Below are 17,343 nucleotides of genomic sequence, written 5' to 3'. Positions count from 1 at the left end.
ATTAGGGGCTATCCTAATATCAACACTGTAGTAGAAGATTGTTTCTACTTGATTGTACGTCAGATTGTTTCTTTATGTCAGTCCTATCAGAATCTGTAATAATGCTAGCATATTGTTCATTATGTTTCTGAACAATTCAGTAAATGAATGGGCGACATTGACAACCATTCTCCCAATGATCGGTGGAGGGTGAAAGAATACCAAAACACGAGAGTTTTAAGATCATTGTGGGTCAAGGAATGACAAACTGGATATTTCAGGGGAGCAAAAACGTTTAGTTTGTTAGAGAAATATAGCTTTAAAACAGAACCCCCTGAGCTTTGATGAGATTGATCTTTGGTTTATGATAAAAGTGCTTACTTGAAAATCTTGACAACTATACACATATGTAATAATAGGAAAATTCAACACGCCAATCAGCTATACTAAATTATTGGTTTAATTCAGTTACGTATAATTTAATGCACGAACTACGTAGTTTGTTCGATCGTTAGCAAGCGTAAAACTATACATTGGGCTATCTGTGGTCTGCTCACACTGGTTATCTAAACCATAATTTTATCATTGTTAATGTTTGTTTGTAGTTAAAGCACAAATATACTCATTAGGCTATGTGTACTCTGCTCACAACGGGTATCGAAACCCGGTTTCTAGCGTTGTAAATCCGAAGACATACCGCTGTGCCACTGGGTGTTTCACCATCCTCACAGAATTTATCGCTGAGTTACAAGGAGCCAATCACGGACAGGCATTGATGCGTTACCATTTAATGAAAATAATATCTATAAAATGTCAAGAATAAGCAAGAGACTACAAATTACACTGCGCTGTTTGTTTTTAATTGGCAGAAAATTATTAACAGATTGGAAATAAACAGTTTTCTTTATTTCTGACTGTATAGAAAGTAAATCTCATGATGCTAATAACATAGTGCTGACGCAGATTTAAACGTCTGTCTCGGTTGTTTACACGTATAAACAGTAACGTAGTAAAATGTCACTTTTTTTTTTCTCACGCGAAGTAATTACGTGACGAATAATTCACATATAATACCTTTTAAATATACATGTGATACCTAATTCTAAGAGACCTATTGTGGCCTAGTGCAGGTGGAAATTTTTTCATAGTAAAAATTGAGTGAAAAAGATACTTAAGGCTACCATTATTATGTACGATATAATGATCTATTGAGGTTAGTGGGTTATTTTTATATAAATATTTTTAGCTTTATTAAAATATTTTTAAATGTTTACAAAACTATCGTTGATTGCTTTTATATTTGCGTATTTATGCATGAATGTTTGGTTCGTTTGTCTGAGTACTTTGATGATTACTGCATTTTATATAGTCTGTAATTTCTTTTATGTGTTTGTGCTACATTAGTCCAAGCAGGATAAGCGTATTCAACAACTGGTTGTATGTATTGTTTGTAAATTTTAATGATTTTTTTTGGAATGTTTCATGTGTTTCTGGTAGCCAGTCTCTTTATATAGTTTACTTGTTGCTATATTTTGTTTCTGATTTGATTGATATGATTTTTCCAAGTTTGAATTTTACGTTACTAGAAGAAAATTTGATGATGTGACGACATGTAAAAGTGTTCTTTGCAAATATATTTCGAGAGGGTTTCTAAGCGTTTTTGTTAACTTTGAAAAGGAACTAGGTTAGTTTTAGAATATTTATTTGAATTTGTGTTTTTGATAGTACTTGATTGTTTGATTTAGAAACTGACGTGAGTTTGTAGCTGCAGTCGAAAGAGTCGTATAGCTCATCCTTATCGCCGTATCGTCTGCAAATTGTGAAGTTAGTCTAAAATTTGGATATTCTACTGGTATGTTGCTTTCATACATGATGAAAAGACTAGGGCCAACTACCCCTCTCTGGGGAACACCTTCCTTGGGAGTGAAACATTCTGAGTAGGTACTCTCCATATTCACTCGCCATTTTCTAATATCTAAAAACGTTAGACAAGCAGCGAATAACACCTGTCAGTAATTCCATTTTGTATTTTAAGCCGTTAAGCCATACAGTGTTGATCGCTTTCTCTATATCGTGAAATCAGACGATGGTGCTGGTGTGTTACTAATGATTAAATGCGTTTATTAGTGCTTCGTTTAATCTAACAAAATGATTTGTTGTTTGTCAAAATTTTTTGGAACAGTTTTGAACAATGGGTATTTCTGATGAGATCTTCAGAAAAATGGAGAGTGTGTTACTAAATACTATTTCTAAAATATTGGCTGTACAACTGTTCAAACAAGTTGGTTGCTATCTTCCTGGTTTATTTACTGGTTTTCCTTCCTTTAGGAATATAAAAAAGATTTGCTTGTTTCCAAGAGGCTGGGATATAACCAGAGTATAGGGATAAATTGAATAATGTAGTTAGATATTCAAATAAGTTTTGTGTACCTTTTTTGAGAAAAAATTCTTTGTATATCTTCCTCATCTTCCCCCTCGGTGTGGATTCCTGTACGTGGTGAGGGGACCTCCCAGGGAAGGTTCTGTTCTATCTGGTTACCTTCTCTGGGATCTAAACATCCACCCACGTGTTTGCCGTGCGTGGCGACCCGTGAAGGGGAGGAGAGGATCCTGGTAATTGAGGGGTCCAACCCCAACACACCACTTTGGCCTCGAATTCCTGTAGACGGGCGGCCTTTGGGTGGCCCCCCCTTGGGTCAATCGGCTGGTCCACTTGGGCTAGAGTCAACCAAGTACCAGTGTTGGAAGGTCTCAACGGGTGTTGTGGACATTGTGCCTGATGCTGGTGTTTGGGTATAGTGTTCACGAAAACCTAGCGTTGCTGCATTGTCCTTGCGTGACTTTGTAGTGCGTCCCCTTGTAAGGCTCCATGGTGGGTGGGGTCAGTGGGTACCGAAATGTTTTCTTTTTCCTATGGATCCTCTAAAAAATTTAAATAAAATTGTAAAAAAAACAGTCAATGGGTAAGCGACCACGTCTTGAATACTCAGAACAGCAATCTTCAACATCAGTAACACACGTACCTCATTTTCTTATATTACATTCTCTTTCGGAAAAACCTTTAGGGCAAATGTCCCCTTTTTTTTATTCAAAATGGACTAGAGGAACTTGCTGGCTCTCCAAAGTCAGTAAAGAAACTTCGATCTGGTGACATATTGGTTGAAACATCCACATCCCAACACAGTGAACTCCTCTTGAATTCAAAGGCAATTGGGGATATACCTATTGAGGTTACATCCCATGCTACCTTGAATTCTTCACGAGGAGTTATTGTTGAAAGGGATTTGAAGAACGTTCCCGAGTCAGAGATTCTCGCTGGTCTCTCCACTCAAGGAGTTTCTGCAGTGAGGCGCATCTCCACTCGCAAAGATGGAGTTACACTGCCAACAAATACTCTCGTTTTAACATTTACTTCACCACGTGCACCTGCCACCATCAAGGCAGGTTATCTCATTTGCAGGGTTCGGCCATACATACCAAACCCTCTTCGATGTTTCCAATGTCAGAGATTCGGCCACTCAAAAACATCTTGTCGTGGTTCCCTGACATGTGCTCGTTGTGGAGGCAAGGACCACGATGCCTATGACTGTGACATGAACCCACATTGCGTAAACTGCAATGGTTCTCACCCCTCTTACTTTCATTCTTGCCCAAAATGGTTGGAGGAACAAGACTCATAACATTAGTTATCCTGAGGCTCGGAAATTGCTGTCCACAACTCCATCTCGGACATTTGCTGCTGCACTTCATTCCACAACTACAGTGGGAGTGCAGACAGATCTCTCTGTGCCTCCAAGAGAATCGTTTTCAAAACAAATGAAAAGCCTTTTGACCTCCGTGGTTAAAAAGGTTGATGAATCGACTTCCACACCCATCTCTGTTCCTCCCATACCTTCCAACAAACCTCAAGATCCACGTCCTTCAGTTTCAAATACAGGCATTTCTTCTGATACATCTTTTTCTCCCACCACAAGAGACAAAACAATTATTCGTTCGCGTTCTCAGTCACTGGATTCCCCTTCCAATAACAAAAACCTGCCCACCCGACCCAGAGCAGGATCCATGGAGGTTGATAGACCTCCTCCGACTAAAGACAGTAAAGAAAAAAAGACGTGGTCGTAAACCGAAGGGTTCTCCAGCCACTTCACCTACCCGTTCTTAAAAATGGCCACCTTGATACAATGGAACTGTCGAGGTTTACGTTCTAATCAGGATGATATCAAAACGCTGTTTGCTTTCTACCATCCTGTTTGTCTTTCTTTACAAGAAACATTTCTCAAAACTGCTGATACTGTCTCCATTCGGCAGTTTTCTCTGTACAGAAATGACAGGTTGTGTGATGGTCGAGTACATGGAGGGGTGGCACTGTTGGTTGATCAACACGTGCCGACCATGTCTTTGTCACTCTACACACCCTTGGAGGCTGTAGCCATCCGTGTTTCCTTGGGTCATACCATCACTGTTTGTTCTCTGTACCTGTTCCCTGGAGAGACATATGATCAATCAGATCTTGATGCTCTCGTTGAACAATTGCCATCTCCATTTCTAATTTTAGGGGATTTTAATGGACATCATCCCCTCTGGGGAAGTGCTATTATTGATGGGAGGGGCCGATCTGTAGAGCGGATGCTCTTTGATCACAATCTTTCTCTTTTCTCAACTGGTTCTTCCACTTACTTTCATGCACCTAGTCAGTCCTTTACCGCTATTGATCTCTCAGTTTGCTCCTCTTCATTATTCTCCCATTTTTCATGGAGGGTTGACAGTAATCCACTAGGCAGTGATCATTTTCCGATCCTTTTGAGAGAGACTGGCCGTGGTCGATGCCACCCTACCCGCGTGCCCCGGTGGAAGCTGGATCAGGCAGACTGGTCCACTTTCACTGCTCTCGCAGAACTTGATCCTGCCATCGTAAATCAGCCATCAATAGACGACTGTGTAGCAGTCTATATTACACATGCAGCTTCTCAATGTATTCCTAAAACCTCGACACGTTTTCCACGATATCCTCGTCCGTGGTGGAATCCTGCTTGCCACTTAGCACGGAAGGCTCAAAAGCGGGCCTGGGATACTTTTCGTAGATATCCCACACTTTCAAACCGGGTTGCTTTCCAACGGGCCCGTGCACATGCTAGGTGGGTAGGACGTCAAAGCTAGAAGGAATCTTGGATTAAGTTCACAACCAGCATATCTTCTACCACCAGTTCCAAGATCATATGGGACAGGATTCGAAAGGTTAATGGGTACTACAATTCTGTCCCCCTCTCGATCTTACTCTCTGATGGTCAGGAGGTGACTGATGTTCGGAACATCGCTAACACTCTAAGTGAAAGCTTTTGCCGGGTATCTAGCACTTCTGCTTGTTCCTCCACCTTTCTGGCCATCAAGACTCGGGCAGAGCGATCACCTCTTTCCTTTCGAACTGGCTGTTTCTTTGACTATAATTGTCCCTTTACCCTGGTGGAACTAAAAATGGCCCTTCATCGGTCTGCCAGTACGTCTGTTGGACCTGATGATATTCATTGTGACATGCTGCACCATCTATCTCCTGCTTCTCTTGATGTCCTTCTGATTGTTTTCAACCGGATCTGGCAGGAGAATGTTTTTCCTGATGCCTGGCGCCAGGCTATTATTTTACCTTTCTCTAAGCCAGGGAAAGATCCCAAGATTCCTTCAAACTACCGTCCAATTGCTTTGACGAGCTGTCTCTGTAAGACATTAGGAAGGATGGTTAATGCTCGTCTTGTTTGGTTCCTTGAATCAAACAACCTCCTCTCGCCCACCCAGTGTGGGTTCCGTCGACAGCACTCCACCACAGACCACCTAATTCGTCTTGAAACATCTATCAGAGAAGCCTTTCTCAACCGCCAACATCTTGTATCAATATTCTTTGACATAGAGAAAGCTTACGACACAACATGGAGGTATGGCGTTTTGCGAGACCTCCATACATATGGGTTACGTGGCCATCTACCCATGTTTATTAAAAAAATTTTAATGGACAGGAGATTCCAAGTTCGAGTGGGTTCGACACTTTCCCGTTCTTTTGTACAGGAACTTGGAGTCCCTCAAGGCTGTGTATTGAATGTTACACTCTTCAGTATAAAGATAAATGCCATCACTGAACAACTACCTCTCACTGTTGCGAATGGACTGTATGTCGACGACTTTCACATCTCATGTCAGTCGTAAAACATGGGATATATTGAGCGGCAACTACAAACTGCCCGCAATTGTGTACGGAAGTGGACTCTGGCGAACGGCTTTAATTTCTATCTCTCCAAAACTGTATGCATGCACTTTTGCCGTCGACGGGGTACTCACCCTGATCCTGAACTTCATATCGGTGAAGTTTTGCTGCCAGTGGTCCCAGAGACCAAGTTCTTGGGGCTTATCTTTGATCGTAAACTGACCTTTATACCACACTTAAAGCAGCTTCGGGTCAAATGCACAAGATCACTGAACATCCTCCGTGTTCTCTCTTCTGCCAGTTGGGGGGCAGATCGCTGTTCAATGTTAAAGGTAAATCGTGCTCTTATTAGATCGAAACTCGATTATGGATCAATGGTCTATGGCTCTGCCAGACCCTTGGCCTTAAAGATGCTGGACCCCATTCATCACCAAGGACTTCGACTCTGCACTGGGGCTTTCCGTACCTCTCCAGTTCAAAGTATATACATTGAATCTCATGAACCTTCTCTACACCTTCGCCGTTTGCAACTTTCTTTACAATATACTTTGAAACTTCATTCCTTACCAAAGCATCCCACCTGGAAATGTGTTTTTTTCCTCGGTGGGCAGTACTTTTTCAGAACAGACGATCTGTCATTGCTCCGTTTGGCCTTCACATCCGGGCACAATTGGATGAATTGGGTCCGTCCTTGGATAACATTGCAGATTCCACAGGTCGGCCCATCCAACCATGGCTTATTACAGCCCCCAAATGTGACCTTTCTTTCAGTCACCTAAAAAAGGCAGATACTCCAGATTGGAAGTACCGTCTTTTATTCAATGAATATCTTTCAAACAATCATTCAGTTCCCATTTATACAGATGGTTCCAAATCAGGTAATTCAGTGGGCTCTGCTATGGTATGCTATGGGTCAGTAGTTGCGCGTAGAATCCCTTCTACAGCTTCTGTGTTCACTGCTGAACTGTATGCCATATCTCTTGCCCTGGATCATATTGCAGCTGAGCAGTACTCCGACTGCACTATTTATACTGATTCGCTTAGTTCTATACTTGCCTTGGAATCGCTACACGTTAGCTCACATCCTATTCTCGTTGATATTCGAAACCGACTGGCCCATTTCTCATTAGCAGCTACTTCAATCCAGTTTTTCTGGATACCAGGCCATGTTGGTATTCGCGGGAACGAGCTTGCAGACATGGCAGCTAAATATGTCTGCTTCAGCACCATCACTCCTATGCCTATTCCGTACATGGACTATGGTGTTGTCTTCAAGGCTCGGCTCCGTGCCAGCTGGCAGTCCACTTGGAGTGAGCAACGCGACAACAAACTTTTTCAAATCAAACCCAAAATTGGACTTTGGCCATCTAGCTTCCGTAAAGTTCGGAAGGAGGAAGTTGTTCTCACTAGGCTACGCATTGGTCACAGTTTTTTAACTCATAATTTTCTTTTATCTGGAACTGATGCACCAATGTGTAGTTTGTGTAACACTCAAATCATTATCAGCCACGTTTTACTTTCTTGCCATCGTTACAATTCTCAACGACGGCAATATTTTAAACATATTTTTTTCCCAGGGTCAGTCTGTAACATTTGATAGAGTTATTGGTGATGGTGACTCTGTCCACCTTGATAATGTTTTTAATTTTTTAATGGCCATTAATCTTTTTAATCTCATTTAAGTGTTGCATATTTATTCATTACACCTTTTTAATTGTGGTTCCTTTTTTTACAGTTTTAATCTCTCTCCTTCAATTTGACATTGGACAACGGCCAGAACATTAAATAACTCGACACCAAGACTGGAAAGGCCAACTTCAGGTGACTAACGCTACTGTTTGAACTATTCGTTTGAACTACTCGTTAGTCGTCCTGGCGAGTTGTTATTGTACTTTTGCTGCATATCATTTCACACTTTTACTACTTAACTTTTTAGTACTGGCCATACTGACTCATAACCCGGAACCAGGACTGGAAAGACCAACTTCAGGTGACTGACGGTGGTTTTTATACTTACCTGTTAGTCTTCCTGGCGGGTTATGATCATTACCATTCTGCTACAGGTAGTTCTTTACAACTTTGTTGACTGGATGTCAACATTGGTTTTTACGCCATTTTCTGTTTTAATTGCCGTTTTGCTTTTATCTTCAATTACTTTTACAAATTTTACTCCATTTACTTAACTTTTATCTTTTTACTGGACATTTGGCTACTCATTATTACGATTTTGCGGAGTGTCTTTTAAAACTTTTATTCTTTTACATTTTGATAATAGCTGCTATGACACATAACCCGGAACCAGGACTAGAAAGGCCAACTTCAGGTGATTGACGGTGGTTCTTGAACTTACCTGTTAGTCTTACTGGCGGGTTATGATCATTACCATTTTGCTAAAGTAAATATTTTACAACTTTGAAGACTGGATGTCACCATTGGTTTTTACACCATTTTCTGTTTTATTTGCTGTTTTGTTTTTACCTTCATTTACTTTTACAAATTTTACTCCATTTACTTGACTTCATCTTTTTACTGGACATTTGGCTACTCATTGTTACAATTTTGCTATGTATCTTTTAAAACTTCTATTCTTTTACATTTTGATACTGGTTGCTATGACACATAACCCGGAACCAGGACCGGAAAGACCAACTTCAGGTGACTGACGGTGGTTCTTGAACTTACCTGATAGTCTTCCTGGCGGGTTATGATCATTACCTTTTTGCTAGAGTAAATACTTTACAACTTCTTATACTCTGCCTTCTATCTTAACATTGTAGACTAGGTGTCAACATTGGTTTTATACTTTTTTGTTTTACCTTCATTTCCATTTATGTCTATTACTACATTTATTTATTTTTTTATATTTTTTTTTTTACATTTTTACCGAATGACTGGCGCAGATAGCATCGCTGCTTTGTGCCATAAAACACTAAATCAATCAATCAATCAATCCTCATCTTCAGTTTTTATATGTATTATAGATGTAATTACTTCTATTTTCATTATTGTGTTCATGATTTTGCTTGCATGATCATTGCTACTTATTTGTGAATTTTGGAAATTAGATGAAACAGTTGATGTTTAATTTCTTTAACTAACTCATTAACTGTGTTAAAATTGTATTTATCAGTAACAGGCTCATTAACTATTTTAAATTTTTTTATAATTGCTCTTTGAAAGCTTCTGCTTGTATATGTTGGCATTGGCAACTGATAAATTTCTTGGTCAATACATATGAATGCTCACTTTTCCTTTCTAGAGGCTTCTTAGATTTTATTGTTATAACTCCCTTACTTTGATATAAGGATGTAACTTCCCTTTCCCTTTTTAGGGGCTTCTTAAATTTTACTGTTATAACTCACTAACTTTGGTGATACAGACTACTGTTCTTCAAGATATCAATATAAATGTTGAGCCTCTTAATGTGTTAAAAACTATGTAGCAAGTTTGTTTTACATTTCCTCTCTGCTTACTGAATAATTTTGAAGTACTTTTCATTGGACATTATACTTCAAACATTGCTCACTGCAACAATGAAGAAATATTGTTCTATATACTTATTGAGAAATATTGCCCCTCTTAATATTAGAAAATTGTTAATATCCACAAAGTAAAAACTGAGATCACACACAGTGACAGAAATACATTTTTATAAATATTGTTACACAAACACTAAAGTATATAGTCACAGGTAAACATTACTATACACAAATTCATTGCTGTATAAAAACATAGGCAAACATTACCCAAGGTTATTGTACAAATTGTTAAAGACTCCCATGCATAATGGTAGAATATAGAATAATTACTGCTGTACAGAGTAATAGAGAAGAGTGAAGCCCTTTTATACACAAAGACAGAGAATCACCGTTGTAGAAGAGCATTATTCTACATTATAATATAGGAGCACTATTTTACATTATATCGTAAGAGCACTATTCTACACTACATTATAACATAGGAGCACTATTCCACATTATAACATAACAACACTACATTATAACATAGGAGTACTATTCTACATTATAACTTAGCAACACTACATTATAACATATGAGCACTACTCTGTCTTATATCATAGGAAAACACTGTTCCCTATTACAGTTGTAGAGAACTTCACTACATAAGTATATAATTTTGCTGCTCTGCATTATAATAGAAGAGAATTACTGTATGATATAATAGAACACTATATTATTACAGAGCAGAACTTCTCTACATTAAAACAGAGAGGCACTGAGAGATAACCAGTTTTATACACAGTAACAGAAAACAAACAAACTGTTCTACCCTTTCAAAAAATGTACACGTAGATATAATAATACCGTCATGGTAGTAAATCATGTTTCTGTTTGAACAACAGTTTTCATACCTTTGTACCTCATATAATTTAAACAATCACACATTTCACTGGGAGAAAAAACAGAAGAAAAGGGTTGCTTGTTATCATGATAGAAGCAAAATGGTCTAAATAATGGCTGGTGTGTTTTCTCTAATGTATATTTCTATGCACTGATCCTTTTTTTTTGTGATTACATATAATAGTTGAATTGCATTGATTGTACTTTGAGAATGGTCTATCAAAATAACTGCACTAACGTAACTGCTTATTCTGTATGTATAAGCTTACCAAATACTTAAATACAGATGGGCATACATGTTCTGTGATGATGATACAGTGATAAGTGCTTCGACCATATAACTCCATCTTCCACCACCAGTGATGTTCCGTATGATGGCCCTGGTTATGGACTATTGCTCTACAACACATTTATTTCTGCAGGAGGCTATTGCTCAATACACTGATGTAAAAACTTGTTTTGCTTCTATTTAGATGTTTTCCACAGCCCATCTACTTTGGGTAGTCAATGACTTGTGAAGGCCTGTTTGAACAACCCTAAGACATAAAGTCCCACACATATGCATGTGTGGTGTATAATCAGTTCACACTTGCATGTGCATCTTCCAGGGTAATTGACCTATTTGCTTGGATGTTTTGTCTTGTGCCAACTTGTGCATACAAAGATAGTATTTTCTCTCAGTATAGCTTGATAATATGCAGAACTCGCATTGAAGTTTTTCTTCATTCTCTAGGTATTTAACTTCTCATATAGCTGGAATCTGCAAGGCTGCAACACTATAAATCCATTGGAAAAACTTATGCAACATTACTCTTTGTCTTTAAAAACATGTCACCAACAGAATTATAATAAATCTTATGATATTTTGCTGACATTTAATAAGATGTGTACTTCAACCAGTCTGACGATATACTTCAATTTGTCACATGTCAGATACTGCCCAGACTGCTTCAGTAAAGTTGTTCTACCAACCAGTTATATATGATTTTGGGAAAGTATATTGTTTACTGTGTTTTTATTTCAGGAATTCAAATTGTAAATTTTATAACAAGAAATGTTCTTGGTGTGCCCTGATTTATTGTTATTATAACTCATAAGTTAATAGACCCACATTTGTTCATGGTGTAAGATAATTAGAAAGACTTAACATTGATGACATCTGTAACATAAACTTCTGTCAGGTAGCGTTCCATATAAGATTCTTGCATATTATTCTCTATAACAATGGTTCAGAAAGTTGTTACTGATAGAAATTTCTTGATGAATACCAGCAACCGTGAGAGCAATATTATATTCTTCTCACATGACACTTTCAGGCAAACTTGGAAGAGTATTTTAACTGAAAGGTTTTTCATATGAAAAGATTTGATTAAAAAATAATAACATAAGTTTAAGTTTTTACAAATTTAAATAACATAGTTACCTTAAGTTGTGGGAAAACCTGGAAGCTTCTGTTTTAAACATATTAGCTATTCAAGTTGTTGTGCATTAAACTTTAATGATGTTGTAACTTGGAAAGATATACTGGTAGACATCTGGTAATTCAAAATTCTTTATCTTGAGAGATAGTACTGAGAATAAACATTAACAGGGTGGTGGTGTTTTTAACAAAATATTCATTTTTCCAAGTTAAATATATATTTGTTTCTTAATGCAAACATTTCCATAGTTTTATTTGTAAATATATACTGAGAGTATTGCCTATAGATGTTACTGCTGTAGCATTTTTAGATGGCCTAAGCCTTGCTGAAGTTGGGACTTTTTTGAATGATAATACTAGCTTACACTAGTAAATCAGAATTTTAAATATAGAGTTAGTAAGTAGTCATTAAATAGATTACACTACAGCTATACTAGTAGTCAGATGTTATTTAATTGTAGGTTTCACAGTGAAACAACTTAAAACTCATCTATGATAAGATACTATAAAGCAATTGTGTAATCTTGAAGAAGGAAAGTTGACAAAGTGGGAACTTTGGATATTTTTTAGTTAAATTACTAGTATTAACTACCAGATTAAACTAATGCTGTGTGTAATTGATGAACTTATTATAAGGTTTTGTAGTGTTTTTTTGCAAAGAGGAGTTAATAATGTTTATATACAGTTTAAAGTATTGTCTGGTTTACTACTTTTTTGTGATGTATCCAACCAGTGGAGGGAGAGTATCTAAAGGAACTATCAGAAAGCATAGAGACTATGGATATTAAATGGTATAGTTCAGTGCCACTGAAGTCTGTTCCTGGAAACATAAAAGATTTTCTGAATTTGACCCAAGAGTTTGTTGATGAGTTTAGAAAGAATGAAAACAATTTGGGTGTTCCCATCCGTGTAGAACTGGTGCCAATTAGTGAGTTGGACAGTACTCAACAAGTTTATCTTAAAAACAGGTTAGCAATGCATATAAAATGTTTCTAAGGTTTTATGTTCAGAAAGGATTTTTTTTTTATCCAAAATGAAACAGTTTGTTTCAACAACTCTATAAGGTTTTGTTAGCTTATGTAAAGGTTCAAAGATAATTTAAATTTTGAAATTCTTTAAAGATACATGTTTTTGTTTAAGTTCAAATTTCCAATACTTTTAAGGATAATATTATAAAATGAAGAAAAAAGTATTTTTGTGCTTAACCTTACAAATTTTTTTATTTGAAATAGTGGAGTTTTAAAAGAGGTTATTTGTTAATTTTCTTCAAACATCTGAAATTTGCATAATATACAAGACATTGCCCTGGTGAAGTAAAACTGAATGAATGTTTATAACATTGAACAAAAGGGAATCCTCAATACTTGTGACACATGAAATTCTTTTAGGCTGAATTAGAATAAATTAATCTATGAGATCCTTGTTTCCCATTTTATTAGCGATGTTTTTGTGCGCCAGCAATACCAAGCATGGGGCCTGTGCATACCCAATTCAATTTCATTACTCATCAGGATCTCTACCAATCTACCCTCAAATTGAAGGCAGAATTAGAATAAATTAACCTATGAGACCTTTTATGTGGTTGAATACAGAAATTGAAATGGTTTGAGCTCAGAAGCTCATACCTGTAATTATATCTCATATGGATCAAGAAATGACGGAGCTGTGAATTAAAACTTTGTACTTGGGAAAAAAAAAAGAAGCAAAAAATCGAAATTCATAACCATTTTATGAGCTGTTTACACATGGCTAGAAATCGGATCTTGGTACTAAAAGTAGTTGTGTGCTTAACAACAAAGAAAGGAATATAAAAGGTGCATTTTATATGGTTTAAGTTTGTATAAGGCTATTAATAAAAGCTTATGTGACCAATTTCACTTACTCAAAATTATAGTTTGTCACATTATATATTTCACATTAAATTTTAATGGTCATTCATCAATTTTTGATTAAATGTTCCTTTTTTGTACCTGTAAAAAAATGTCATTCGATTAATAAAATTGAAAAAAATTTTATTAACACACAAATGAAAATTTGTATGTAAAGAAAAGCCTTCAGAAGAGTTGTTTATCTCTATTAATCACAAATGTTTAGAATTCAAAAGACAGTTTCAAAGAATTTTGATATGTGCCTATAAAGTTGTTACATTTTAAATGTCCCAGTTTACTTTTATATAGTACTTGTTCTTGAGTAAAAAACACAAAGAAATTTATGATAAAAGTTCAAAGTTATGTTCCTTTGGCTGCATTGATTTGCCCAAGAACTTTGAAAGCATTGGTTATAGTTTTTAGCCAATGGTATTATGTTGCAGCTTTAGGATATTTTGCTTTGTAGTTTTAAGTTCACTTTTCATTTAAGATGTAGTGTAAGTACAGCTCTTAGGTTGAAATTATTCTATGGAATTATATCTCTGTTATGTTAATTTTTCAGCAATTGACACACATACACACACAAAATTGACTGTTTAAAATGGTTTTCTAATAATTAAGTGCATTAAAAGAATCATCTTAAATATAATTTTAGTTCAGAGTATTATTATCATAACTAAAATTATGTTTAAAATGGTTTTCTAATAATTAAGTGCATTAAAAGAATCATCTTAAATATGATTTTAGTTCAGAGTATTATTATCATAACTAAAATAAATATAAAAGTATATGAATGGACTTACTCTATACAATACCTGAAATTCTAAGAGTTAACATTTTATATATATTTTTAAATAACTAATGATACAATATAATTTATAAACCTTCTAGACTTCTAGACACAAAACTAGATGATTTAGAAGGAAAGCTTGATGATCTCTTGGCTACAAGAAAAGCCATTGTTCAGTGGTTGGGAAATACTAACACATCTTTAACTGATGAGCAAGAAGAAGAGGTTAGAAACCTGAAAATAACAGGCCATTACTCTACTTAAATTCCAAATTTGTTGATAAGTTTCTTAAAACTCGTAATGGTTTATGCTAAGTTTCACTATCTAGTATTAAAGTATTTCATTTCATATATTTTATTGCAGATTCTAAGATGTATATCAGATTTTTTAAACAAATTTATTAACATATTATGCTTTTCAATGTATTGCTTCTTATGTTGGTACTAACACTTTTTAAGAACTTATGCAGCCAAGAAACATTCTCCTGGGCCCTGAATATTTACTATAAACAGCACTCTAGAGATCATTTTTTCATTTGATCTTCACACGATGATTAGTAAATTTAAGTGTTATACATAAATAATCTTCTTATCGTTTCATAAAGATAAACATATCGTGTCACAGTATTCAATTAACTACTGTAAAATTCATTTACTGTAATACAATGCTGTAGTTTGATATATGTGGAAAAATTATTGTAAAATTGGTGTTATAGAATGAACTAGTTGAAATATTTGTCTCTTAGAAGTGTGATTTTACCACACTTTATACCACAGATCGGGGCATTTAATGCAAATTTAGAAACCACTCTTGGGTATTTCTACAAAGTAATTGGAAATTTAGACTTATCACATGATGCTACTCAGATTGATGAAGCCTTCAGAGCATACTCTCAACACATCGATGCTCTCGTTCCGAATGCTTACTATAGAAAATTCCAAAAACTACGTAGTAAAACAGTAAGTTTGTTTTATTTGTTGTTGACATTGATCTTGCTTTACTGTTTAAGGCTAAACATTTTTAAAAAATATCTACCCAGGGTATATTGTACAGCATGGCTATTAACTTAATGTTTTCCCACACATGTTATATTGCCTGGAATTTTCACATTGTAATACTAATTACAATTACAATTAAAAATTCTAATTTTTAAGCACAGAAATTATAAAATGCATGGAAAACTCATTATTCTTTAATAACCAATTCTAGTAATAATTATTACAGTTCTAATTTTAGGCCATCAGTATATAATACTTGAAGCTAACAACTAGTGTAGTGCTTATAAACCCAAAATTAGGTTGTCATAATATGTATATTGGTCATGACCTGTATGTATTTACCATGCCAAAGCTGTTTACTGGATCACGAGTGTTTTTGAGCCAAGAAAAGGTTGGATGCCAGTAAAGTAATGTTTAAGTGTTTTGTAAGTAAGGTATGTGTACACTCTAGTTTCTTTAATGTTACTTGTATTTAGGTAGAATGTATAATACATATATTGCTCATTATTTTTTTATATGTGTTTTTGTTTTAGAGATGATTCTGCACTCTTAACTTAGCATGTGGATTTAGGACTAACATAATATCCTAAGCTGGTCAAAACTTGTAAGATGCTGTTAGGTTTACATCCAAAAATATCATTAACAGTAAGGACACCCAACTGATAGAATAATGCAGTTCAATCCCTATAAGCAACAAGGTGAGAGGACTTGGAACAATCTGGTGGTTAAGGCTTTCAAATCACAATTGGTGTATTTGAAACCCATTGCTGAACATGCTTGTTCTTAATGCCATTGAGGTGTTATAATGTAACTGTCAAGCTCCTTATTTGTTGTTAGAGAACAGCTCAATAGTTGGATGTGAGTGGTGTTGACTAGTTGATTGTTTTTTAGTTTACCACTTCAAAATTAGTGATGACTGGGGCAGATAGATGTTGAGTAACTTTACATGAAATTCAATAAATATAAATGAACAGTATATTTAATTAGTTATGCTCATTGTTGAACTAATTTTTAGTTTTGATCAAAGTAAGTACCACTTCTAAATGTAATTATGTAAATTGAATTTATTGAATTGCTTCTGAAATGTATTTTTGCACAGCATTTAGTTTTGAATATTATGGTTCAAAACAGCAAGTTTTGCCCTTTTATTTATATTTATGTAGGTAGTTTAACTTTGTAAGACATTTGCTATTTATATTTAACCATAATATTATAAAGTCAATTGCTATAAGGATTGCTTTTTTCTGCATGTTTCTAATTTTTTGTTTGTTTGTTTTGGGCTAAGATATATATTTTTTTGCTTGATTTATTAGTCCCCCTGGTAAGTTTAGGGACTTAAACGCTAAAATCCAGGATTCGGTTCCCCTCAGTGGACAGAGCACAGATAGCCTAATGTATAGCTTTGTGATTAAAAACAGACCAAATCCGATTGCAGCCTATTCAGTCATGACCTGCACCTTGGCATTTTACAAAATATAATGTCAAATATTTTGCCACTATATTCTGAGTTTACATTCTTTTATTATTGTTAATGCTAACTTAATGTAGGATCCTGATTAAAGCCCCAAGCCTGACATTGTTTTCAAATGTTCCCAATCCTGTTTGATTTGTGGACATCTATACAATTTTGCAAAGTGTTTCTTTGGCAAGGTTGTTATAGTGTAGTTACAGAGTGGTCTTTGTATAAAAATAGTTGTACTTATTCGAAGGGTTGAGTAAGCTATATTGAAATTATTC

At 35.6% G+C, this 17,343-nt stretch overlaps 1 protein-coding gene across 3 annotated transcripts in view; it reads left to right on the top strand.

Moving 5' to 3' along the window:
- Nucleotides 1-17,343, top strand: part of LOC143235516 (uncharacterized) — a 38,252-nt gene that overhangs the window by 12,802 nt on the left and 8,107 nt on the right. For all 3 annotated transcript variants that reach the window (XM_076473741.1, XM_076473740.1, XM_076473739.1), the window contains 3 exons: nt 12,684-12,918; nt 14,710-14,833; nt 15,385-15,567. In XM_076473741.1, the coding sequence (XP_076329856.1) occupies nt 12,684-12,918; nt 14,710-14,833; nt 15,385-15,567 (542 nt within the window). The remainder of the gene's footprint in view (nt 1-12,683; nt 12,919-14,709; nt 14,834-15,384; nt 15,568-17,343) is intronic.

The sequence above is a fragment of the Tachypleus tridentatus genome, chromosome 12 (genome assembly GCF_004210375.1).
Source record: "Tachypleus tridentatus isolate NWPU-2018 chromosome 12, ASM421037v1, whole genome shotgun sequence".
In the NCBI taxonomy this organism is placed as follows: Eukaryota; Metazoa; Arthropoda; class Merostomata; order Xiphosura; family Limulidae; genus Tachypleus; species Tachypleus tridentatus.
The sequence above is the reverse complement of the archived record's forward strand: the minus strand, read 5'-3'. Positions and strand labels throughout refer to the sequence as shown.